Raw genomic sequence first — 26,922 nt, forward strand, 5'->3', positions numbered from 1 at the left:
TCAGATGTGAATGCATTATTCTAATATAATTTTGTTTTATTGATTTAGGGAGATACAGGATTACCTGGCCCAAAGGGATCTGTAAGTATAATGAACAGTAATGGCATAAAAAATTAAAAATAGCAATAAAGCTGTATAAAATGTAATGTCCTGCTTTATGAAATCATTCTCTATAATTCAATTCTTAAAGGACTTATCACCACAGAAATAAATGTCTAAATTTGTTCTTTAGGTAATAGATTAATTCAATAGAAAAAAACTTACAGTGGTGTAAATGGATTTACCTTTTGAACTAACCACTCTAACGAAAGTGTTTCTTCACATCATAAGTGGCTCGATGAGTCTTACATGGTAATAATACTCTAATTTCTTCCCGAAATGGGTCATTTTTAAAGAAGTGACTTGTGCTTTGTGGTGATGAGAGTATAATTGAATTTTGTTGGCAGTTATACCATTGCAAAATATTTCAGTGGTTTTCTTAATCTCCTGTGTGCTCTAGTTGGGGTAGTAAGATAGAAGCATAATACATAAGAAAATATAACAGGATTATTAGAACTAGAAAATGACAGTCTTGTTCAATTTTTGTCATTTTACAGAAACTAAACCGATGTCCTTAGAGATTAGATATATTCAGAATTACAGAACCAGTTAGTAGGAAACCTGAGATGACTTGCTAATTTGAAAAGAATGCACATCTAACACAATCAGAAACTTAAGAAAGTATAAGGAGAAAAGATGAAGCTCAGATCCTAATCTCAAATGCCACTACCACAAGCTCCCAGTTAATTTCCAAGTCCTTCCTATTTCTGGAATCTCTCCCACTCCTCTCTGTCCCTGTCCAACATATTATTTTCATGGCAGCCAATGTAACTTAGATTTAAAAAATAAAATCCACTGTGTAAACCTCCTCTGCTTAAAACTCTTCAAGAATATGATTTTATAGAATAAAGTCAGATTCTAAAGCAAGGTATACAAAGCCTTCAATGAAATGTTCTTTGCTTCACCAACCTCATCACCTACATATCTGAAACTTTATCTATTTGCATGTCTTTTTACATGCCATGCTGTTGAACACTTTGTTCCATTTTCCTAGCCTGGAATACTCTTCCTCTTTCCTTGGAATAGCTACGTCCTGCTTAAGCATTTAGATCCATTCCCAGCCCCACTTTCTCCAGGAGGAACCACCCAGACTTGGTTCCAGTGCCCAGCCTTGGGTTCTTTGCATACCACAAGATGAATATTGATACGTTTTATTAATTTCCCTGCCTCTAAACACCATGTCTCAAATTTCAAGTAACATTTTATGCCTAAGAATGTTTGACAGAAATGGTTTAGAATTGAAGAAGAAAAAAAAAAGTAAACCATGATAGAGTTTAGTAATTGAAATCCTACTTCACTATCTAGAAATACTCAGTTCAGTTCAAGCTATAAAAGAAGAAAATCAAATGGACCATAGAGTGGTCAACATAAGTTAATTTCATTCAGATTTGGATATAGTATTAGGAATTAGGCCTTGATTCATCACCTCCTTCCCTACTGTGTCTTACCTGACATTGCCCAGGTAATACTGATGAAATTGAAGTACACTGTCTCAGAATCAGGGGCAATAGTAACTCACACAAAGACTTTTACTTTCCTCATTGATTTCAGCAAGGCCAACTCGTTGAGTAGTAGATATCTGTGACCTCATTTCTACTTCAGCATACCACTCCTCAATTGAGGAATTCTTTCCTAAAGACCTAAGGCCCTTTATGATGTTCTGGCCATATCATCCCTTAATCTTTTCATCAAGAAGTTCTTGTCCTTTATTGTAGCAATATTTCAGCCATTGCCGGTAGTATAGTACTCTCTGATTTGGTCTCCTTTATTTTCTGCCAGTTCTTTAGTACATTTCTGAGTTCATTTTGCCTCCTCTTCTGGGTTGTTTTAGAAGTTGTTATAGTTTTGCACCCTAGGTTACCTGACAATTTTGCAGCCTCCCATCATTGTATCTTTAGCTTTCCTTGTTGACACCTTCTTTCAGGAAGTCTTTAAGCCATAATTTCTTCATAGAAGCAATTTTGGCAAGTTGACTTAGATGAATATCAATTTTTTTGCATAAAGAGAGATTGGAAAAAGCACATTTGCTGAGCTTTATTTGAATGGGTCTAGTGAAAGTATCGCTTTATCACCTTCCGTAAAGCATTTGAATGAAAGAGTTAGCTTTTTCTAGATAAATGGTGCACATGAAAAAGCAGGATTAAATTGCTTTATAAACATTCATATCTTGAACACTAGCATTCCATTGGCACCTCCTGTCTTTTTATCTTCTCATTCTTATTCTGAACAACAGTACATTGGAGCTACTTTACAAATTCTACCAGAGGAAATTTAACAATTAGTTTAACAAAAAGTGAATTAATTTAGTCTCTTTTAAAAGCAGTTATTGTAGATGAAGACTTTTAAATGATTTTAGTGGTCTGCTTTCAGAAAAAAAAATCTAACTTCTATTTGCTTTTGAGCTAAGGAAGCAAGTGGTTTATTTTTAACTTTAGTATTTATATTTTTTAACTTCCTTAGTACTTAGACAAATTGTGAACTTTTTCTGGTTGAATATTTTAAATGCAGCATTAAAATGTGGAATTTTAAGTGCATTGACTTTGTTTGTGTTAGTATTTTATAATTACTGGATACAACTGGTATCTTCACATTTTCCAAAAAATGTTATAAAGGCTAAATAACTTATCTTCTTGGAAATATCTTTATTTTATGCTTGCTGCATTGGTGATATGCAAAGTAACATATCTTATAGGAACTCAGTGGCCTTTGTGTGGCCAGAAAATGTTAACAAGCCCTATTAAAAGCTAACTTGCTCTTAAGGAAGTGGCTTACTTTATGAAGAATGTGGTTTTAAAAATGTTTTATCCCAGTGAATATTTTGCAATAATCACAGCACCAGAAAGAAAGATTTTTAAAAGTTTACTTGAACTAGAATTCTAAGAGACAGGTGAGTTGTTCTGTGGCATTACGTGTCTTCACCTTGGGGTAAAGGTAAAGGATTTGTGGCCTCTGAAGGAACACCTGTTAGGACATAGCTAGAATGTAGGAAACCCCAAATTTCACATGTTGGCATTGATATTAAGCAGGCACATTACTTGTGCTCAGCTCTGGTTTTATAGTGTGCTATTTCGTTCCAGCTGGGTAACCCTGGGGAGCCTGGCTTGAGAGGACCTGAAGGAATTCGGGGGCTTCCTGGAGTGGAAGGACCAAGAGGACCACCTGGACCCCGAGGAGTGCAGGGAGAACAGGGTGCCACTGGCCTGCCCGGTGTCCAGGGCCCTCCGGTGAGTGGTGGGCAGTCCCCGTGGTTTCCCTCTGGAGACTCCATCCCACAGCAGCGGGGCCAGACTAGGCATCAGCTCCTCACCACGGATTCTTTTGTTGTAAATCCAGCCACCTGCAAGACTTCTTGCCAAGTCCGTCAGTTTACAACTTAACAATGTTCTCTTTGTGGTTCCACGTATAAACTGCCTTTTTTCTTTTCTGTCCCAGGGTAGAGCACCGACAGATCAGCACATTAAGCAGGTTTGCATAAGAGTCATGCAAGGTAAATAAATCACAATAGTTTGACTTTTTCCACCATAAACTCTTGCTTCTTAAGATTTTATTCTCGTAAGTATGCAAGGCTCATTAATAATGACTTTTTGTATGCTTTAAAGTGGGAGATTTTGAGTAATATTAATGCCAATTCTGTTTTATTCAGTTGTTGCCCTCCACAATAGCTTGTAGCTTCAAAGTAAAATACCATTTTTCTGCATTAGCCTTTTTCTTTTTTCTTTTTTTTTTTTTTGTGCCAGGGGGCTAATTTGTAAGAAATTACACACACACACACACACACACGCACAGAGACACACACTTCCTTTGGAACACAAATTCTCAGGTGTCCCTCCCCTTCTTAAGATCTTACCTCTTAGTGTGTACCTTGCACTGTCCCAGACTCTCTCTAGAGTTGTGAGAAGCAAATGACAAACTCCATGACCATGAGAAACATAAGGACATGATCTCCATTCGTGTACCATGTATTCAGAAAATCAATAACTAGCCTTTTGCCAAATTGATGATATATTTTCACAGTTGTTAACCTTTATGTAAATTCATCTGTAGCTATAGCAATTGTTATTTGTTTCAGGGATTGGCCTGGTTATGCTAGCTGTTTCAGAATTGGTCTAGTGATAAAATCACACAGAAAATGAAGATGTATAAAAATATCCTATAACTGAGGAGACCCTATTCGTTGGAGCCTTCTAACAGATATTAGTAATTATATTATTCTGGGTAACCAATTCTGTCATGAAGGGATACTCTCCTTTTTTATGTTCTCTAGACCAGCAGCCCCCAACTTTCTTGGCGCCAGGGACCAGTTTCATGGAAGACAGTTTTTCCACAGATCAGTGGGGAGTTGGGGGAATGATTTCAGATGATTCAAGGGTATTACATTTATTGTGCAGTCAAACCTCTCTGCTGACGATAATCTGTATGTGCAGCTGCTCCCCAGTGCTAGCATCACCACCTCAGCTCCACCTCAGGTCATCAGGCATTAGATTCTCACAAGGAGTGCACAACCTAGATCCCTGGCATGCACAGTTTACAGCAGGATTTGTGCTCCTATGAGAACCTAATGCTGCTGCAGATCTGACAGGAGATGGAGCTTATGTGGTGGTGATGCGAAGGATGCAGGCAGCGCTGTAAATACAGATGAAGCTTTGCTGGCTCCTCCCCCCTGCCGTTCACCTCCTGCTGTGCAGCCTTGTTTCTAACAGGCCATGGACTGTAAGGGATTGAAGGCTGGGAGAACCACAGCTCTAGACAGTCATTTTGTTTAGTAGACTTGTGGAGAAGTCCGGAAGTTTGGTTTTCTGGAACCAAATGGGAATGGAATTATCATTCATATTTGAAATAGAAGTCTCTTCGTTGTACATTCTTTATCTTGAAGGTCTATTTCAGTTGTAAACGTTACATATCTAGGAAATTATGATTTTATGCTAACACTTAAGGCAAATTTAGAATACTCACATCTAAACAATTTAAAAATGTTGGTTAGAAATTTTTTTCCAATTCATATTCTCCTCTATACCCCAAATTTTAAAAAACATTACCCTAGACTTTTTTCCTTAGAGTATTTTCTTGTACTCCGTATCGTTAGTGGATGATTCTGAATCTAATGGCTCCTGAAAAAGGCCACATAGTTATTAATTTTTAAGACTGACTATGACTATTCCCAAGAAACAGGTTATTTTTAATGTTATCTACACCAAGCATGAAAAAAACTTCTGAGAGCGAGGGTTTGTAAGAAGCCATGAATCCTAAGGATATTTCAGGTTATATAATATCTTCAAGCTAAAAATGTAAGGCTGGGTCTCAAATGGTGTCTGAATACTGATTTTGGATAATGCCCTTGGCTTTTAAAAAGCTTTTGGAAATCCATGTGCACCTATGTTAGGAAACTCATTTTTCTTCCCATCCTGGGTTTTCAGATACCCAGCCAGGATTTAGGTGAAAATCCTGAACATCATCCTTCCAGAACATCACTCACTCCAAAGGCTGCAGTTTAAGTTTTTTTTAATCTTCTACTCTTTGTCTCAAAACAGCAGGACCAAATAGGATATATTTGGATAAGGGAGAGCTGAATAAAAAAGCACTAGTAAAGCTTCCTGGCAGAAAGTCCAGGGAAAAATGATCTAACTGTATTCATTTCTTATCATCACTTTTGAAGCTCTGGTGACACATTTAGAAAAAAGGCATTTGGAATACCTCTCTTTTCATTTGAATCACTTTCATGTTTCTGACTTTTCTGGATTTTGTTTATTATCTTTTAGAGCATTTTGCTGAGATGGCTGCTAGTCTTAAGCGTCCTGACTCTGGTGTCTCTGGCCTCCCTGGGCGGCCTGGGCCCCCTGGGCCCCCTGGCCCCCCTGGAGAGAATGGCTTCCCAGGTCAGATGGGAATTCGTGGCCTTCCAGGCATGAAAGGACCCCCTGGAGCTCTTGGTTTGAGAGGACCAAAAGGTAAGCCATGCTGCCCAGGTGAAAACAAAAAACACACACTTCCCTTTTTCAGGTATATAATCTATATCTAAGTTCAAGGAATTCACATTTTACCAATGCCTGACTATCCAATAAGATGAGAAGATATATTACTCTCTTTTACAGTAGTGATGGTAAAGATTTGAAAACTGTTATATGATGTTCTCTCGACTCTGCTGTACCGCCACAGTGGCCAAATACTAGAAGTAAGGTCCCCTGATTTTCTCTGCTGATCCTTCTCAATTACACTGTGCCTCAGTCATGGTTCAAAATAAACTTTACAGGCTCTGGTAAAGGATCATTCAGCTATTTTTTTCTTTTTTGAGACCCTAAAGTCATTGTAGAGCTCTTCTAAGTTAGCAACCATCCTTAGAGTATTTGTATTTGTTATTTAAACTGACAATTTTTTTTTAGCAGAACGTAAGAAAAATGACATCATGAATTGAAGCTGCCTCCCTCTTCTTTTAAAAAGTGACATTGTATATTAAATTTTGATTTTTTTTTCAGCTCTAAAGTACAATCTGACTTTATTCCTTCTTTCATATGTGACAGTTTGTTTCTCCCATTTTTATTTAAAGAAAGTTAAGTGCTCGTGTCCAGTATTTTGCAGAAAAACAGGGTTGGGAGTGTGTTAGGTGTTCAGCAGGAGTGATGCAAGGGCTGGTTGCCTCAGATGGAGTTTGCTAGCTAGGGGGAGTAAGCTTATCACCTTTAAATGTACGTGCCCTGGATAATTTACAGAAAGGGCTACATAAAGTGAGGAGTTTCTGTAATAGGATGAATGACTGACAGCTGTTTGAGGAACTTCAGAAAGTCATGACATCAAAAACAAGAGAGGGACTTATTTTTTTTAATATTATGCTCCAATCAGGGATAAATATTATGGTATGAATGGTCAGAGGGCAAGCAAGCTGCCTTTTTGGATCTGTAAATGAATTGCTGATGCAATTGGCTAACTACATCCTCAGCTGGAACAATTTATTTAATTACATTTGTGTTTTTTTGTTTTTTTTTTGGCATATGCAGAGCTACATGTTAAAAAATGAGCTCTAATTGGGGCCTCTTGTAAGGCTGGCACAATTTCAAAGCTTTCAGAGTGGACAATATCAAATAGAAAGCAAGCTGAGAGGAGAGTTCCTCTTAAAGAGAACTGAACATTTTCTCCAGAAGAATCACATACCTATTCATTTTCATCCTGCTTTTGGCTACTAGTTTGGGCATTCATGCCTTAGGTGCTCTCTCTATGGTTAGTCCCAGTTCACACTGTAAATCATTTATTTCTAAGAAACTCTATTGCCTGGGTGGATTGTTGGCTTTATTTGGCTCTGTTGTGCCAGAGCGCACGGATGACGATGCCTCACCCTTTCCTGAGTTCACTTTAGAGCAGTGGTCTGGAACAGTGGTCCCTGGAACATCGGTATCACCAGAGACCTAGTTAGGAGTGCAGATTTCTCTGGCCCACCCCAAACCCACTGAATCAGAAACTCTAGGGGCGGGGCCCAGAAATCTGGTTTAACAAGCCCTCCAGGTGATTTTGAAGCAGCTAAAGGCACTAGTGGGAAACAATCGTCCAATTTTCTACTGAAAGGTAGGGACTACAGACATCACAACCCTATTTTCTTTGCCTAACAGGAAGTCTCAGTATTTGAGGCAGAGCTTAACTTTGAGCTAGTAACAGAACTCTCCTTTAAAACATAAAAATGGCTACGTCACTTGCTAAGCTCGGGAATCTGTCTAAAGCTGCCTTTGTCAGCCTTGCCTGCACTTTGGGAGTCACCTGAGGAACTTTAAAAATTACCGATGTCTGGGTCCCATTCCCAGAAATTCTGATTTAATTGGTCTGGCATTGGGATTAAAATCATCCCCAAATGATTTTAATGTGCAGCCGGGACTGAGAACCCCTGTAAATAAAGGTGAATTGTTTGGGAAGCTTCAGCAACATTGAATTGTGGCTAGGTTGGGCTGGACTGGTTCTAGTAGACAAATCTCATGTTGAAAGGAAGAAAAGCATATTTCTATATTTGGAACTTGGAAAATGTACTAAGCACTAAATTCATTCATCAAGCATAGCTTGGCCAATGCTGTCATACATTTGGAAATACACGATTCTAAGTGCTAGACTTGATTTTTCTTGTTCTACTACATATATGAACAGTAGTATTTAATAGAAAACATATAGTTGTCTACTATCCAAATGTTTACAGCTCAAATTTTCCCTGAGAATAAACACTCCACCATTTTGAAACTTAAAATTTCAGCCAATTAGAGAAGAGATGTATCTCAGTGTTGCGTGTTGCCTTTCTCCCCCCATGCCTAGTAAAGAAGGGATGGTATGAGTCTTGCTCTACCATACAGTCACTTTGAGAGTTTTTTTCTAGAGAAACTGTTACATAAGTAACTAAGTTTTATTGTTAATGCTTTTAATAGTTCAGGTTATGTCTTAATCACTTTTTTTCACCTAAAAAATACTCTGAAGAATACATTGGAACGTTTTCATTAGGAGCTATAGCAGAAATATGCCTCAAACCTTAGACCATACCTATAGTTTTTCTTTGTTTTTTTACTGACATGTCTTATAAAATATTACACAAACATGTTAGGGCCAAGGTGTGTACATTTTATGTATACACTCAATCAGAAACACGAGAGAGCTAGCAGCCCTTATGTTCACTTTGCTTAATATTATGTTAGTCTTTTGTTTCATAAATATTATTTTTAAGTGTTCACAGTATGGATTAATTTTAAGTCCCTTTGAGTAAAGCTGGATATATTTTAGTGTGAATCAGACAGACATGGCACTATGCAAATGAAGGTTTGAGATATATATGTCATAATTGTGATTAACACCTTTTTCAGTGTTAATCTGCTCACATGGAGAATAGAGCATCAGTTATAGCTTGTGAATAAATGAAATGAATAGCAACTATAGAGTGATGAGGATTTCCATTCTGTTCGTAATGAGCTGTTTTTCTGCTCAAACTGCATATTTTCCTTCGTACCTTATCTAAAGCTTATTTTACAAGCTCTTTATGTGTATTTTTTGACTGAGTAGGCTAACAAAGCTTGACCTTTGGTTCCCTGAGCTGGTTTTTGTGCATCTTGAAAGAAGATATGACCAGGGTTTGAAGAAGTAGATTAACCCTACAACACTCACAGTTTGCTGTGGAGCAGCAGTTTGCACAGTATACTCTGTCTTGGAGCTCATCTTAAATTTGTTTTTCTGTGACTGATACACAGCGGTCTTACTCCTTGCAACCAACATTTAAAGTTGGTATGGCTTCGTGCTAGAATGTGTAAATAAGTTTAACTTTTACTCTCAGTGTGAAAGCTACATTTTAATTTATCATCTTTATCTTATATTTTCAGATAATGTAGCACATTTAGAGATTCTCTTGTCATTGCCAGCCTCCAGAATTACTGTGATATGACATTTAAATTGCTAAGTTAACAAGAATGCTTAAGCTGTTACCTTTTAAAATACTAATTGTCATATCTTCCTAATATAGTAAGGCCATATTGATGGTGTGTACCCCCCCAAAAAAAAAACATCCAACAAACTAAACTTATGTAAATGAGTTCAACTTGAGTTCAATTTTTACATGATATTTATATAAATTTAAATTGTTTTGAAAATGTAGTTGATTCATCATAAAAACATTCACATAAGGACATTCAAAGCTAAAATCAAAGTATTGTGACTAAACATTCACTTCAAAATTAGAGATTTTTGACTATTTGACTAAGGACAGATGGTTGTACAGACATTCTATTTTTGTTTACATGACTTTGTTTTTTAAATTGTAAATTTGACTCAATATTGAATGAGACTGGGCTGATACAGATGTTTGAAAAAAATGATATATAGAATTTGTTATGAAATGCCATTGCATCTTCTAATAGCGTAGTAGAATAATAATACACTACTCTTATAATAGAATAATACCTTATACAAGGAGCAAGTCATTTAGGACCAGTTAACTAAGGTATTAAAGCACTGTGTTAATGAGGCCAAGTTGCTGGGTTTGATCTCTGCAGGCGTTGGGATAATTACTAGAACTTTGTTCTGTGGCTGCTAAATCCCTAATTTCAATCAACTGTCTTGTAAATACACATGGTTGGTTGCAATCCAGAATATGTTCCCTATAAATAATGAGTCAGTAGTGAAATGTAGACACTTGTGGCAGCACAGTTTAAATTTTTAAAATTCATTAATTTATTTTTGGTGATACTAAATTTACTATGTTCAAAAATTTTAAAATGTGCAAAAAGGCATTTAGTGAAAGGTTTCTCTCCCACCCCTGTCTCCTATTTGCCTAGTTTCCTTTTTCCTTCCTACTGGGTAATCACTATTATTAGTTTCTTATATATCCTTACAAGCAATGATGTATAAGGATATATGTATTTTCCCTATGTCCTTTTAACAATAAATCATATTGTCCTTTAGCAAGTGATCTGAACTTTGCCTTTTCACTTAACAGTATGTTCTGGAGATCATTCCAAAGAGCTTCCTGGCTCCTCTTCATAGCTGCATAGTATTCCATTCTGTGGAAATACCATAATGTGTTTAACATTCTAATGGACATTTACATTAGTTCTAATCTTCTGCTATTACGGCAAGGCTGCTGCAATGAACAGTATTGTACGTACTTCATTTTTGTGCAAAATATTAACATATATTCTATCTCTGTCTCTTTGGGATAAATTCCTAGAATTGGAATTGCTGGGTAACGTGCTACTTCCATTTGAAATTTTGATAGCTATTGTCAAATTACCCTATTTTTCCACAGACTTGCTAGCACATGTTTAATTAAACTTTGAAACTTTTACCTCGCCTATAGGTGAAAAAAAGCATCTTTTTTTTTTTTAAAAAAAATTGCATTTATATTGTTATGAGAGTGAAGTCAGGGAATTTTTCATATACTTAAGAGCCATTTTTATTTCCTTTTAGTGACCTGCCTGCTCATGTATTTTGCTCATTGTTTATTTTGTTTTTGGCCTTTTTGTATTGATTTTTAGAAGTCTTCATATTTCAAATCATAATAGAAAGGCCAATCTGAGGTTATAAGATAATTTTCCCTTGTATTGTTCTGATTCTTAAATTACACTTAAATATTGGATCCATTTGTAATTTATCCTGGAATATGGTATGAGATATACATCTACCTTTTTTTCCCAGTTGACTACCCACATTTTCTAACATCATTTATTGAATTATTCAACTTTTTCCCACTTTAAGATGCCACTTTTATTATAAATCAAATTCCTATATATATTTGGGCCTGCTTTTGAAATTTCTGTTCTGTTCCACTGGTTTATGTATTCAGGGACCAGTGCCACACTGTTTTAATTGGTTTACTATCTCATAGGATTAATTCCCTTCATGTTGCATTTCTTTTTAGGAGTTTTTCTGGATTATCTAGCTAATATGTTTTTCTATGCAAACTTTAGAATTGCCTTTGGTTAAAAAATATGTTTTTATTTTTATTGGGAGCATGACGAAAATTCAGCTTAGAACTGACAATTTTTTATGATGATGTCATTCCATTTAAGAATGTTTTTCAAGTCTTCTCATGTCCTTTAGAAATGTTAAATTTTTTTTCATATTGGACTTGCGTATTTCTGATTAAGCTTATTCCTAAATATTTTAAAATGGTATCTTTTAAAATTCCATCTTATTACTGGTTGTTTGTATATATGAAAATTATTGATTTCCATATGTTAATTCTGTACCCTGCTCATTCAATGAATTCTCTTATTGTTTGTAGTTGTTTTTGAGTTGATTTTCTAGAGTTTTAAGATATATCCTCATATCATCTGAAAATACAGATGATTTTTACTCCTCAAACCAAATGATATATGATAATGATATATAATAGTGATAAAATAGGCATCTTTACATGGTTCTGATTGTAGAATTGCTTCTTGTATTTCCCGTTAAGCATTGTGCTAGTTTTGGGTTGAAATAGATACATTTTATTATGTTAAAATTGATTCTTATTTTAATGACTATTTTATCAAGAATGCATATTCAATTTTGTCAAATGTCATTTTGGTATCTACGGATATAATTTTTTTTTACACAGAAGCTCACAGGTAGATGGATACGACAATTTGATATTTTTCCCTTTAGATTTATTAATGTGATGAACTTGATTTTTGTCTTGCTGCATACTTTCTATCATCAAGTTTATGGCAACTTTATGACCTTTTGGTTTCTGAATTTTGGGTTGCTTAAAGTTTAAAAATATAGAAGTTTATTTGTATAGATATATAGAAAAATAACATTTCTTTAATAAAATGCAGGTGACTTGGGAGAAAAGGGCGAGCGTGGCCCTCCTGGAAGAGGTCCTAAAGGTTTGCCTGGAGCTACAGGTCTCCCAGGTAAGTGTGTTGTATGGCAGGATGAGGTGGAGAAAATGGTAGCAAGTAGTATAACATTTTAAAAGAATTGTTATTTGATCACTTCAGCATATCAGTTGATCATAATGGCTGGCATAGATTTTTAAAGACCACCTTTGATGAAGAGTTAAATGATCTGTAAATTATATCTGTAGTCTCTGAGAAAATTGCTGTCAGGACTTAAAATATTAATTTCTTAAATAGATGCTTTAAGAAAAATAGTGTCAAGGTCCAGACACAATGCACTTGTTATGAAATTCTAAATGAATGGAGTCCTATTCATTTCTAGCCCAATTTCCAGTTTCTAGTATATAATTTTTAATCTAAAACGCGAGAGCAGTAGGAAAATTAACCTGTGTTTCAGCTATTCATGTTGCACAGGGAATAAATGAAATTCTATTTTAAAAGCTCCCCTTTCAAACATCGAGACCCTCCAAAAACTCATATCCAAAAAAAATACAAACCTGAACATTCCTACTCATAGCCACAAAGAGCCACACACAGCCACGTATCACAGCTGCATCAATGGAGGCAATAGAATATCCCCTGTGTGAAGAGCCCAGATTCTCTCACTGGGTGTTCTGTTCTCTTTAAACACTGGCTACTCTGTCACCCAAGTCCATGTGGGAACACACTCATCCATTGGGAAGCGGCTTACAAGCCCAACTGTAGAAGCAGCATAGCAGGGCCGAAAGCCAGTTCAGTTTAAGAGCATAAATGTGTGCACCTTTCCAGCAAATTCTCTTACAGTGGCTAAGGCAATGGCTTAGGAAAGCTCCCAAAGTCCTAGGTATCTCTTGCTGAGGAGAGCTGAGGTGAAAGGGATTGTACATTAAAAAAAAAAAAAAAAAAAAAAGTGAAGTTGTACTTGCTTCCACAATGGAGGATTTGGAAAACTTGGTTTAGGGAAATTTAGGAAAAGAAATTACTGTTTTCTAATTCTGCCAGAGAGTTACATATTTAATCCTGGCTATAATTATAGCCCAAAACATCATTGCTTTCCAATTATCCATTTCATTGCTCCTGGGGATTGCTTTCTCATTAAACTTTTTAAAAAAATATGAATAATATATCTGGAGATAGCTCAAACAAATATTGCCTTTCTAAAACTGATTCATGGGTCTGTCAAGATATTTTCACAAATTAATACATTTTTGTGATTGGAAATGGAAAATTTATGATTGGAGAAAAAAAGGAAAATCTGGTTGGAATTAATGGGATCAAGAGAAGATTTTAGTATACAATAAAGTCTGGATTCGTTGATGGATGTTTGGAAGAGAGAAAGGAAATAGAATACTAAGAGTGCTTTTCTCCTTTACCAGTATTGCTAATAGGTTTTAAAGTTGATAAAATATCATCCTCACAGTTTACTTCCTTATCTATCTATTTATAGGATAGCTCTCCTCTCATTTGACAAATCATTTAACAGTTTTTGAACCAACAACTTGCACTATTGGTATTGGTAACATTTTCCTTTATTGAAAATATATTATGGTTTCTAGTGATTCTTACTTTCAAAAAATCTATTGGTAAACCCCAATTTTAAGTTTAAAAATGGGAAAATTGAGGAAGACCAGTTCTGTACGTGCACCGTCCCAGACTGCCACAAGGAAGCCCGTTATTTCCCATCTGTAGTAACCACTCTGGGGAGCTGATTGACAGATGGGCAGGGTATGGGGGATGCTCTTCAGCCATTGCTCAGTGGGGGAGGGGCTTTGCTGGTTTGCTGGTTAGCATGTCAGACCACCCATGTGTAGGCAAGATGGTAGGGTAGAACAAGCTCATCACTTGTAGCTCTCTATGGGCTCCCTTATGAAAAAAAAATTATGTGTGTTGTAGCTTGCCTAGGAATTTAATCTTATTAATAAATCTGATATGTTAAAACATTTTGTGGACTCCCTTTTTCAGGAATCCTAAGATCTGCCCTTTCTCTTTTTCTTTTCCTTTCCTCCTCTGGCCAATCCTTGCCCCTTTTTTCCTGGGCCCACCTCCAAAATCATCACCCTCCTTTGATTTCTATCTACCTCTCACTTCTGTCTCACCGATGAGCTCTCATTTTCTTCCACCTTTCTCACATCAAAGCTCCCTCTTCTTGCTTTCCTCCTTCTAGTTACTATGCCCCAACCTTCTGTAGTCTTTCTTATTTTAGACTTTTGTTATTTTTCAGTTGAGTGGATATCTGGCATTATTTATCGAAAAATCTGAGTTCCAAATTATTTTTCAAGAATGTAGGCTAACTTTCCCAAGGGCAGGTGCTGGACAGGCGGGGTCTGCTGCTGGGTCAGTGCTTTAGCACGCGGGCATGGAGGCCCATATTTAGCATCCTCATTCCGCTGGGGGCTTTGGTTTTTAGGTCAGCTCACATTCTCTTGTCTACACTGTGAATATGCTTGGCTAACAATTTCTCAAGTTTCTGACAAGAGCTTGTTGGGTCATTCTTCCCCTAAACTAGTACTCTGAAAATGGGCTGTTTGGAGCATGGCCTCTACGATTCAGATATCCTGGGTTCAAATTTCGACTCTGACATTTACTATCTTTATGGCATTGGGCAAGTTTCTTAATTTCTATGCACCTTAGTTTTCCCATTCATAAAATAGTGATAACAATGACATCTCTCTGATGGTGTAATTCTGAGAATGAAAGAAACTCAATCCATGCAAAAAGTTCTTAGGACAATTCCTGGCTATAGTAGGCATTTGAGAAATGTTGGTTATTAGTACTATGATTAATATATCAAATCTACTTTTTGCTTTTTGAGGTGGATGAAGGAGAGCTGTGGGCAAAGCTGGACCCCAGTTAATCCCTTACCGCTTTTTTTCTCCTGTTTTGGATCAGCAGTAATAGGTTACTCATCTCTCAATCAGCATGACCCTGAACCCCAGACTGCGCCTCCTTCAAAATCTACTTCAACTCTAAGTCAGAGTCACAAAGTACTGGTTAGCAGTGCGTCATTTCACTGGTTAATTGTCCACTGAGAGGCTGGACCATTTTTTTTTTTATTTCCTGTAGAGCTTAGAATGTGATTTCTGGTCCCTTACAAACATTATAGTAATAGGACTTTAAGTCCTGGAGGCCTTCAATGAGCCTCTTTGCAGGAGCTTGTCTGGAACCTTCTAGATAAATATACATCTTACCTAAAAGAACAAGCGTGCAGAACAGCATATTCTGTAGCTTTCTTTCTTGTCCTTTTTGCTAGATTTGGGGTTCAAACCCTCCTTTATGGAAAAAAGATCATTAGATCATTCTTCTTAGTGCTAACGTATCTAACATATTTCTTAAAAATGTAACTAATACCTTCATTATCTATTGGTTATTAGAATTCCTTTATTCTTTCTGGATAGTTTTAGTTCTCTGACTACAATGCTATAATTCTATGTCTATGTTCGGTGTTAAATATTACCTGCCCTTTCGGGTTGTGATGCTACACTGCTTACATAGATTTTTGTTATAACCATTACATCCACTATCGTTTTGGCTATAGTGCTTTGTTAACCAGGGCGCATATGTTATCTAGTTTGTTTCTCACAGCCAGCAGTAGACAGGGCAAGTATTTAAGAAGTCTGGCCCCTACAGCTGGGCTGCCAGGGCTTATGCGCTATTCTTTAATCTTTTAGTGCTTCAGTTTCTTCCTGTGCAAATGGGAATAACCACATCTACCTTACAGAGTTATTTAGGAGGACATATGTGCATGTTCATACATGAAAAGTGCTTGGGACAGTGCCTGGCATATGGTAAACATTGCAAATTTGGCTGTTATTATTGTTACTCCTTTTTACATTTGAGAAAATACAGACCTCCAAAGTCGCATGTTCTGACAAAGGCTTCTCCGGTCATAATGAGGCAGATACTCATGCTTCCCGAGTCTAAGTTCACACAGTGGACAAGATGATGGGCTGGCTGTCAAAACTATGCTCAGTTTGTTTTTGCCACCCTTGCCACGTAACCTGGGCATGTCCCATAACCACTTAGGGTCGTTTCTGCCTCTCTCAGAGCTGTGTGGATCATATTCGTGATCCCTGAGACTTTACAGGTTAGGTAGTGTTATCGTTTGGTTGGATTGTCTCATTAAGAGTAACCGTCTCTGTTTGCTGCCACTAAACGCGCCCATTTGGGACCAGTTCCTTGGTGCTCTGAGAATTTTAAGGAGAAGTGGATCCTGACTTCCTTTTTGTACATTCGAACTCACTAGGGAAAGTAATAAATTAAGAATCATTTGTATGTGAACAACACCAGGAAGTGACTTGTGAGCTGAGGTGCTTTTCCCTTCTTGGACATGGAGGTTAGAGCTGGCTTTGTGCTTGTGAGCTGAGATGCTTTTTTCTTCTTAGACGTCGAGGTTAGAGCTGGCTTTGTGCTGGAACACACTAGGCTACAAGGATATTCAGTTTTCTTGTGCAAAGTTTGCCGACAGGTGAGATTTACTTAAGAACATTGAAAAAAAATAAAACAAAACACCCAGTTTCCGCCTGTTTTACAGTAGCCAATTATCCCATTTCCATTGCTACAGCTATTTCATTGGGTTGTGGGGTCTTACATAAACCAATTTACACCAGCTCGTTAAACAAATACTGCTTTGTCGAATACACAAAAGTAAGCTCAGTATAAGAAATGTAAGAAAGTCCCTGGCACATACTAAAAATTTACATAATGGATGGATTAATCCTCAAATACCCTATTTAATGCTGACAGTTTTTCACAGTTTTTGTTTTGTCTACATACGCAGTCCCTTTCATTTCGTGGCATGTGTTAGGTAAGAGGCTGCCCGCTTCAGAACGTTCCAGCTAGGATTGGCCTTCAACAGTGTAACACGCCTACCCTCTAGTGTTTGCACAGAGAATGACATCAATACTCATTTTTTAAAAATCATGAAATGTTTGGCAATAACATTTAAAAATTTTATTTCAATTGACATAGTTATATTAACACATATTTATGGTGTAAATTGTGATGTTTTGATACATATAATGTATATAGCTCAGATCAGGGTAATTAGCATATCCATCATCTCAAACATTTATCATTTATTTGTGTTGAGAACATTCAACATTTTTATAGTTTCTTGAAATTTCAGAAAACTGTATAATCATTAGGCAGTTAGTATAGCTAACACACCCGAGCCAGGCAAAGCAGAATGAAGACATTTGCTATCTGTACTGTCTTTTTTTTCTTAAGAGTCGCATAGTTTGTGGATATTCATTAAGGCAGCTGCTGGGCTAACCATTTATGCCTATTTTTTGAGTAGATGTAGTGAATCAGCTTCACTTCTTGAGTGACCTGGACTGTGACATAAGGTCACCCACCAGCGAGGCTCCCACAGGAGTTTTCAGCACCCTTGAGAGCAAATGCCCTGGGTCAGGACTGATCAGAAACTGACAATCTGTTATGTTAAGGCTGGCTTTTTTCTCTGGCATTTCTATAGGGCAAAACCTCTGAAAAATATCTTAGTTTCTTATGATAAAGCTCTGGAAGAATCAATAGTACTCTCAATTACTGTGCCTCTTTCTACTCTTTTCAACTCAGACCCAGTGAATTAAAGAAACACCACCACCACCACCCCAAACGCATGTATGCACACACCCTTCTGCAGAGTTAGCAAATCAACAGGTATGAAAATACAGTTGAGTTAGGGTGGTGGTTAAGAGTCCTCATTTCTAACTCTAGTACTTTCTAGGTATATGACTACGGACAATTATTTAATAACCTTCCTAACTCTCAGTTTACACATGAGAAAAATGGCTTCAATAATGAACACAGTGTATGGCTCATTATTTAGTAAAAACATGGTAAAGGGAAAGCGTTTTTATTAAGTGTTGGTGATGATGATGATGACGACATCATCCAAAGCTCCAAAGGGCAAATTGCTACATTTGCCAAAGGCAGAATTGGACTAGATGTGCTTTTCGCAAAATAGAGGTAGACAGGATGGCTTCATCAAATTTTTTCTCAAAGGATGAGCAGAAATTTGGAATAAACTCAGCAAGCTGAAAAAACTTCTGAAATGTGTTGAAACAAGAAGTAAACATGAAAATCTAAAAAGCTTTCCTTCTGCTTTTTAATATTGTGTGTTAGAGAATAAATTCCCTTAAACTTAAGGTTTTAGGCAGGGGGCTGGCCCTACAAATGTTGGAAAAAATGTATTACTTGCTAACATTAAAAAATTGAGAGATATTTATCTAAAGACTCAGCTTCCTGGCTTCTCTTGAAAATGATTGGAAATTCTGACAACACTGGCCCGTATTCCCCCATAGCAGCTGTCAGCTGGAGCAGGGCCTTGCCAGCCTCCACTCTCCAGTCGCCACGGGCCTCATTCCTCCCTCTTACCTCCATGACTCTGATGCATGGAATACCAGTGGCCAGTTTTCATTACACTTGTACTATAAGTTTTCTTTTAGTAAAAACAGTGGGCAATTTCTTAATCCAGGCCCATGTTTTTATATTAGGAAACCCATAAACATTTTTCTGTAAAGGACCAGATTCTTTGGCTTTAAGTGCCACGTGGTCTCTATTGCAGCTACTCAACTCTGCCCTTCTGGTGCAAAAGTAACCACAGACGATACGTCAACAGATGACCTTGTCTGTGTTCTAATAAAACTATTTACAGAAACAGGATTTGGCTCATGGGCTGAAGTTTGCCCACCCTTGATCTACATTACCTGCCCAGCCCCTATGGTCATTTGATTTTCTACCTCTCCTTTGGGCATTTTCTCCTTCTAATCTTGATTTGATTCTGTTAAGGCAGACCTGGTAAGTCTCATTTGGGACATTTATACTGAGAAGGTACGAGAAGATCACCTTTTATGTACATTTAGACTTGGCTCATCTTTTAAACCTTAAAAAAAATTCAACTTAACCTTTAACTGCTCCCAGTGTCAGGGGATCTGAATAGGCGCTGCTAAAGGCTTAGTTCTGGTGTAGCATTATCTGTAGATGCCGTGGATTAGGGAGAAGCTTTCTGGGGGCTAGGGGGTGGGCTGGGGCTATTAGAGGAAAACACATATCATCTGTTTCATCACAGCTCAGTATAGTTGAATGAAAGCTTATGGGAGAAATTAGGGGAAATCACATCTCTGCTTATCTATAGTTTTTTATTCTTCCTTAAAGCTTATTAATATTTTGTCTTATGAAATTGCTTTTTGTGGACTGTAAGCACAAGAGGAAGAATAAGATGTTATGCAAAATAGGATCTCTAACCTACCTTCCTTCTAAAAGTATGTGAGATATATGTAATGAGACCACTATAATAAGACCAAAAATGACATATGCAATAAGACCACTAAAATAGAAAAAGAAAAGTAAAAACCATGGAGAAAGAAGGAAAGTAACTAAGCCTAAACAAATATGTAATTGAACATGTAGATAAGGCTTTCAGCTTTTTGGCCGAATGACCAAGTTAAGATGGCTGGGATGGAATGAAGATCTCTATAATATCATATTATCATGGCATGTACACTTTCTTTTACACTGATTTCTCATCACCATCTTTGCATTAATAGTACGAAAGCACCACTGGTGCATTGGGGTAAACATTCAGCAGAAATTCCTCATAGTTATGGGGTGCCATGCCTCAGAGAATATGCCCCATTGGGTGAAACATACAACTGTTGAACATGGAGAGAGGAAGCCATGCAAGAGATGGCCCCAAGGAACTTGCTGTGGTGAAGTTCATGTTGGGGTAAGCCGCTGATGAGAAGAATACCATGAAATTTTGTAGAACTCATGGCACAGTCTTCTAAAAGACATTAATCAATAATATCTTAATAATTGTAACAGTAGCCCTGATTTATCAGGTGCTTTCAATCATGGAATTTAATGATAAGGCATTATCCTATTTGATAGATGAAGAAACTAAGAGGTTAGCGACTTACTAATGTCACACTATTTGTTAATAGCAGAGCTAGAACTTAAAGCCATTTGTGTGTTTCCAAAATTTGTGTTTTTAACCAATGAGTCACACTTTTCCTTGCCTGGATGTTGCTCACCTGTTAGACATAGGAAGGCAGGAATGCTGCTACTGTAGTGCTGTTCAGAAGAAATATAATGTGAGCCACAAATGTGATTCATGTGTATGATTTTAAATTCTCAAGTAGCCACATTAAAAAAATAAAAGCAACTGAGATTAATTTTAATAATGTAATTTACTTAACCCACTGCATACAAAATATAATTTCATCATGTAATAGATACAAAAATTATTAATAGCTTGTTTTTTTTCACACTAAGTCTTTAAAATCCAGTTGTTCTTTATACTTACAGTTCATCTCCATTTGGCTTAGCCACATTTCGGCACTCAACAGACACATGTGGCTACAGGTTACCATGGTGCACAGTGTAGCTCTACTGACACCGAGGTCTGTTTTTTTTTTTTTTAATTTCCATGAAACTCAAGTCCAATGAAGGGATTTTATCATCATAATCATCATCATCGATCATCACTCAGCACTTCTGCCAGTTTGCAGCTACAAGGATTCTCTTGTTCACGTGTGTGCTCTCTTATGTGTTTCAGGTGACCCAGGCCCTGCCAGCTATGGGAGAAATGGTCGGGATGGTGAGCGAGGCCCCCCAGGGGTGGCAGGAATTCCTGGTGTGCCTGGGCCCCCAGGACCTCCTGGCCCTCCCGGTTTCTGTGAGCCAGCCTCCTGCACCATGCAGGCTGGTCAGCGAGCCTTTAGCAAAGGGCCTGATCCATGAAAGGCTCAGTGCTGCGTGGCTCTCTGCATAAACCATGCCTGGTGAAGGAGCTTGGAGGAGAAACACCACCTGAAGCTGGGGCAAAGATGACAATTACCTTCAACATGATTACAGAAGTCCTACTTGACAATCAGATTTAGAAGAATGGTGCTATTCAATAAGTCCTCTTTCCTTCCCTTGGAGGGAAGACAGCAGAGTCATTGGTTAATAAAACACACACACAAACCTCCCTTTAAATAAATTTATAATCCTGTTCCCAGGATCTTGAACTTGAGTGTGCTATACGTATGTGATACATTGTGGGCCACTGTGCCAATAAACAAAAACAACTGTTTGGTTTACCTCAGTTGCAGTAGTTATTTTCATTTTTTATTTAGATGTTCTCAGATTATTGTTTCAGTTATATGGAAGATTACTAGACTAGTTATAAAGAAATCCCACTACATTCAGTAGAACTGGTGCTTAAAATCCCATCAATGTGCTCTTTCTGGAGTGGCAAGAAAGGGCTGTGTCACCTGAAATGATTTTCTTATATCATGTTAGTTTCCATCTTTAGCCTGAATTTTTGTTGAACTGTATGTACTGTACCACAAACCTGTTAATATTTTGAGCTCTTCTATGTGAAAGCAAAGAAAGAATTTTAATACCCTGGCATTCATGAATTTTATTGACGAGACTATTTATTTTAAAGGTTTGAGGTAACATCTCTGGTTGTACCAAAGAAATAAATCCGGTTTCTCTTAATCTCTTGCATGCTTTTTTATAAATAACCGTCTTCAATGAAAAGGAATCACTGAGCTTATTTAGTTACATTAAAAAATTTTAAACTACTGGTAGTTCTATAGAACTGCCATCCCTAACCCCTGGGCCATGGACCAGTACCAGTTGGTGGTCTGTTAGGAAGTGGGCTGCACAGCAGGAGGTGAGTGGCAGGTGGGTAAGCGAAGCTTCATCTGTTCATCTGTGTTTACAGCCACTCCCCACCACTCGCATCACTGCCTGAGCTCTGCCTCTCCCCTCCTCCCCAGTCCATGGAAATATTGTCTTCCATGAAACCAGTTCCCTGGTACCAAAAGGTTTGGGACCAGTGCATATGTTTACAATATTAGTGTTTTTTTTTTTTTTTACACAGAGTAATTAAGAAGCCCTTACTATTCTACAGAGTGCTACCCTGTGACAGATGTTCTGTGTGTTGTCTATGGGGAGAGCTTCATGGACCTTTCCGGAATTCTAATGAAAGCTATGGACCCATACCCCAGAAAAATGCAAAAATGCATATACATTTTTTGTATAGCATTTCAGAGATTCACGGACTCCTTTAATTGTAGCCTTGCTTTGTTTCTGGGTTAAGAACCGCTGCCTTCATTCCAATGGTTCGTTAGCTCCCTCTTAGTCAGGACTTGCAAAAATGATTTATGTTTCACCATTTCTTATAAATTTTATAAAGGCAGCTCAACTAAAGCACTTAACAATAAGATGGGTATTTCCTGACTACTCAAGCACTTTCTATTTCTGTAATCACATTGGTTTGCTATTTCATTAACATTGACTTGAACTATCCAACAGACTTAATATACTCACTTCATGTCACAGTGCATATGAGTGACTTGTCTTAGGGCATAGAACAACAGCTCAGAAAGTCAGTATCTTTAGTTAGTTTATGGAACTCAATCTCTCAAGGGGGAGCAAGCACTAATAGGATTTTTTTTTTTTTTTTTGAGACAGAGTCTCACTCTTTTTGCCTGGGCTAGAGTGAGTGCCGTGGCGTCAGCCTAGGTCACAGCAACCTCACACTCCTGGGCTCAAGCAATCTTTCTGCCTCAGCCTCCCGAGTAGCTGGGACTACAGGCATGCGCCACCATGCCCGGCTAATTTTTTCTATGTATTTTTAGTTGTCCGATTAATTTTTTTCTATTTTTAGTAGAGATGGGGTCTTGCTCAGGCTGGTTTCGAACTCCTGAGCTCAAACAATCCGCCCGCCTCGGCCTCCCAGAGTGCTAGGATTACAGGCGTGAGCCACCGCGCCCGGCCCACTAATAGGATTTTTGATATCACTTTCCATATGTTTCAAAATTCTCGCCCCTAATTGGTTAAATCAATCATTATGTAATCTGTATTTGGATTTCTTTAAAACTGCTTATTCATCTAATTCTGTGCTTCTACCATGAACTGTGCTTACAAAGATTCCAACCTGGCTGTAGAGATTAGTGCCATATACACAGTCTGAAAGGATGTTTTTCCTCTTGTCTGGAAGATGATTTTTGGAAACAGGTATCTGCTATAGCTCCCTAAAATAATCTTTATAAAAATGGGGCAAATCTTTTCAGGAGCTGAGACACATAATAAAATAAATTCAAAGAAATTATCTTTTCACCAAAGTGCTTTTATTTTAACCTGCATGACATAATCAAATACAACAAAAGAAAAATTAGATAAACGTGTTTTTAAGTTCTATAATATATTCACAACAAAATTAAATAAAAAATTTCAAAGAATAGTTCACTCAACTGTTTTACAAACCTCGTATATGTTAATATAAAGGCTATACAACAAGCTCCACAGATACGCGAAACAACACTGGAAACAACCACTTACAAATAGATTATGCAAAACTACCACATTCCAAGTGGCAGGAACAATCCATTATAAATTTCAGTTAAGTGAAATAGTTTACAGAAGCAATAGATACTTGACTTAGAAATTGCAAAGAAAAGTGCTCAGCAAATCCTCTCCATGAAAGAGTAGATACTGAATTTGATCAAGAATATCTCTCCAGCGAAATAGAAATCTCCAAATCGTCTTTGAGAGATTTTAAAAAGTTGGACGAAGTGTCAACTAGAGCATTCACTGATAGAAGAACATGTAAATACTTTAAGTTGGTTAGAACTGGCATGTTAATTGAGGGCAAATGATTTCTGATTTATTTCTAGTCCAGGCTTCTATAGTAGTATGATATGATTTTCATCCCAGATATCTGACAGGTTGGTTAAGAACTATGAAAATCACTTCCCGGTCTGAGCACATAAATTCACTGGCATGGTTTCAAGTAATTGGCTTCTGTATAGCAGAAGATTGTGAATGACTAGTTACATCAGGTTAGGTGATCAATTTGATTATTTATGAATATATTATGGATACCACACCAATATTACTATTCTTAAACAGCATTAGTAAAATCTGATTTGTCACCTGAAATAAGCTTAATATAAATCCCTGCTTTAGAAGATCACCTCTAATTGTATTATTTAATTTTTTGGCTATAATAGTGTTTCTGAGGTATTAAAATGTCTGCATTTCAAAATAAACCAACATAGATGGAAAATCACTACAAACACATAAAATTATTCCAAATATCAAGAATGATATTGAAAAAGGATTGAAAATGAATGAAAAAACAGTCTTAAGGAAAAATATACTAGCAAACTAGCAATCTTGCCATTTATAAATGGGCAATTGACATAAATTATTTTAAGCATCTTTTAAAGAGAATATTTGTATTCAATAAACATAGGTCAAGTCCTTCTTTTTTCATACAGTAAAATAAATACTTTTCCATTTTGTACTTAGTTGTTTTAGTGAACTTGTGTCCCAGGACATGGCAGTTTTCAGTACTTGTGGCTCAGTAAGTATTAAGTCCAACGGGCTAACTGTAATAATGTCTGTCTATAAATATACAGGCTCAAATGCTCCTTAAATAATTAACTAGAGGAAGTGTAACATATTTGATAGATCTGGGTATCAGGAAGAGGATGCTGACTGATAATTATTTTTAGTTTCAGTAAATGGCAATTCATGCCAACTTTCTGCTTAACATGCCTTCACACATTGCTCTTGACTTCAAGTTATGTAAAATAACTGGAGAGAGAACAAATGAGGAAAATTGTGTCCAAGAAACTAGCTTTCTGAGATGTATTTGAATTTGTCTTTGGCCTACAAGTTGAAAATTTGTGTGTGAAAATACAAAATTCCTTAGAGAGCACCTAATTAATTCATCAGAAGGGAACCTGGAGACAAGAATATTTCATTACTATTACCTAGTATAAATTAATGTCTAAATCCACTGGCATGTTTTAATGTAATTAATTTCTGTTAAGAAAACATGCTATGTATTTATTTAATCACTTATTGCCTGCTGTCTTATTGCTAATGATGTAAGAGCTTATATTTATGAGAAAAGTTAACTATGAAATTTCTTATCCCAGGGACCACTAAAATGATTTTAGTGAGGTGATCACTCTGGACAAAAGTCCCAAAGTACTGCCAGCTTTCTGACTTTTGTTTCTGCTTATAATTCTCATCTGAAATCATTAGGCTTCTTATGAGCTGCCAAGGAGATGGGTTATAAATATCATGACTCACGTGTCAAACAAAACTATAATTACCAGCATGGTATAAACATAAACCTTGCAATAGATCAATTACAGGTTCCTTGGGCAGCTGTGGGGTTCACACTTGGTACAAGAGCACTTTGGGAGCATCCCTGCGGTTGACACTTAGAATGAAACTGAAGTGTGGCACTTCAGCCACAAGAAGTAATGAAAGTAGACATGGCATTAATAACTGCACCTTAGAATTCCCTGATTTAGGGTCAAATCCTTTATTGCTGAGATAGGCTACAAACTCATTGTGCATAATGAATATATAGCAATCAAGGGCTCAAAGCATTATATATATCCATGTGGGATTTAGAATAAAACTAATGCCATTCATTTAACATGAGTATATCGAATTAAACATTAAATAGTTTGATAAGGTAAGATAGAGAACAAACAAAATGGGAGAAATACATCCTCAATGTTATTTTAAAAATAGTTATAAAATATGACTAACACAATCTGAATTTAAATACATTAATACACTGAAAAATATTTATCCCTAAAATATAATTTAACATAAACATAGCAAAATAAAAAGTTGTAAAATAGCTAGCATCTTTACACCCACAATCTTTTCATGGTCAAGCAACACTCATGCTTCTGATAAACTTAAATCTTATTTAACTACCCTCTAATTTTAGTGAAACTTTCCACTTTATTAGTATTCACTTTTGACAAATTCATGAAGCAAGTTAGCTAACTCCTTGAGTTGTATCACATATCACTCACTATTGGATCTGAATTTGAAATTTTCACTCACTGTTGGATTTGAACTGGAAATTTTTTCCCATTTAGATTTTCTTAGACTTAGCTTTGGTCTTAAAAGCTTGTCATATTTTTCAGGTACATTTTTGCTATGCCAGATCTTTTTGTCTGAAGGAATTTTCTTTGTGTTCACCTGTGCTTCATTCAATTTAACCAAACTGATCAGTTACTCTGGCATAATTTTGTTGAGTAAAATGTTTGGATTATAGCTACAGCTATAAAACATCTTAAAAATGAAAACTACCATTTGCCTGTTTTGTGAAACTCCCAGTAGTTGAACAAATTAATGTAATTAATGCTACTTTAGCAATCAACTAACCAATGAATACAATTCAATGGGCTAAGTCACTTTGAAGTACATAGGCTTAAAAGATACAAATCCAATTATTTTCTGCATCTCCTCTTCTCAGAAGCCTGTGTAATCTTTGAGAGAGGCGAGGGTATAAAAGCAGAGTGCATGCCACAACACTGAAGTATTAAGAAACAATAGTGGGAAACCACAACAGGAGACATTTGTGTGTTTCAAGAAAGTGGACACAGACAAATGTGAAAAATAATTGAAGAACAAGAGCAATAGACAAATCTGCAAAACTATTCCGAGGATTCATTAAAACAGCTCCGGCATAACACTT

General features: G+C 36.8%; 1 protein-coding gene across 1 annotated transcript in view; it reads left to right on the forward strand.

Annotated features, from left to right (window-relative positions):
• COL9A1 (collagen, type IX, alpha 1) overlaps positions 1-21,896 on the forward strand; it is a 126,069-nt gene extending 104,173 nt beyond the window's left edge. The window contains exons 30-35 of the mRNA XM_012646511.1: positions 49-81; positions 3,177-3,323; positions 3,532-3,586; positions 5,856-6,044; positions 12,366-12,443; positions 20,965-21,896. Of these exons, the coding sequence (XP_012501965.1) occupies positions 49-81; positions 3,177-3,323; positions 3,532-3,586; positions 5,856-6,044; positions 12,366-12,443; positions 20,965-21,149 (687 nt within the window). The 3' untranslated portion in view covers positions 21,150-21,896. The remainder of the gene's footprint in view (positions 1-48; positions 82-3,176; positions 3,324-3,531; positions 3,587-5,855; positions 6,045-12,365; positions 12,444-20,964) is intronic.
• The last annotated feature ends 5,026 nt before the right edge of the window (positions 21,897-26,922 follow it).

The sequence above is a fragment of the Propithecus coquereli genome, unplaced genomic scaffold, assembly GCF_000956105.1.
Source record: "Propithecus coquereli isolate 6110/MARCELLA unplaced genomic scaffold, Pcoq_1.0 Scaffold244, whole genome shotgun sequence".
Lineage (NCBI taxonomy): Eukaryota > Metazoa > Chordata > Mammalia > Primates > Indriidae > Propithecus > Propithecus coquereli.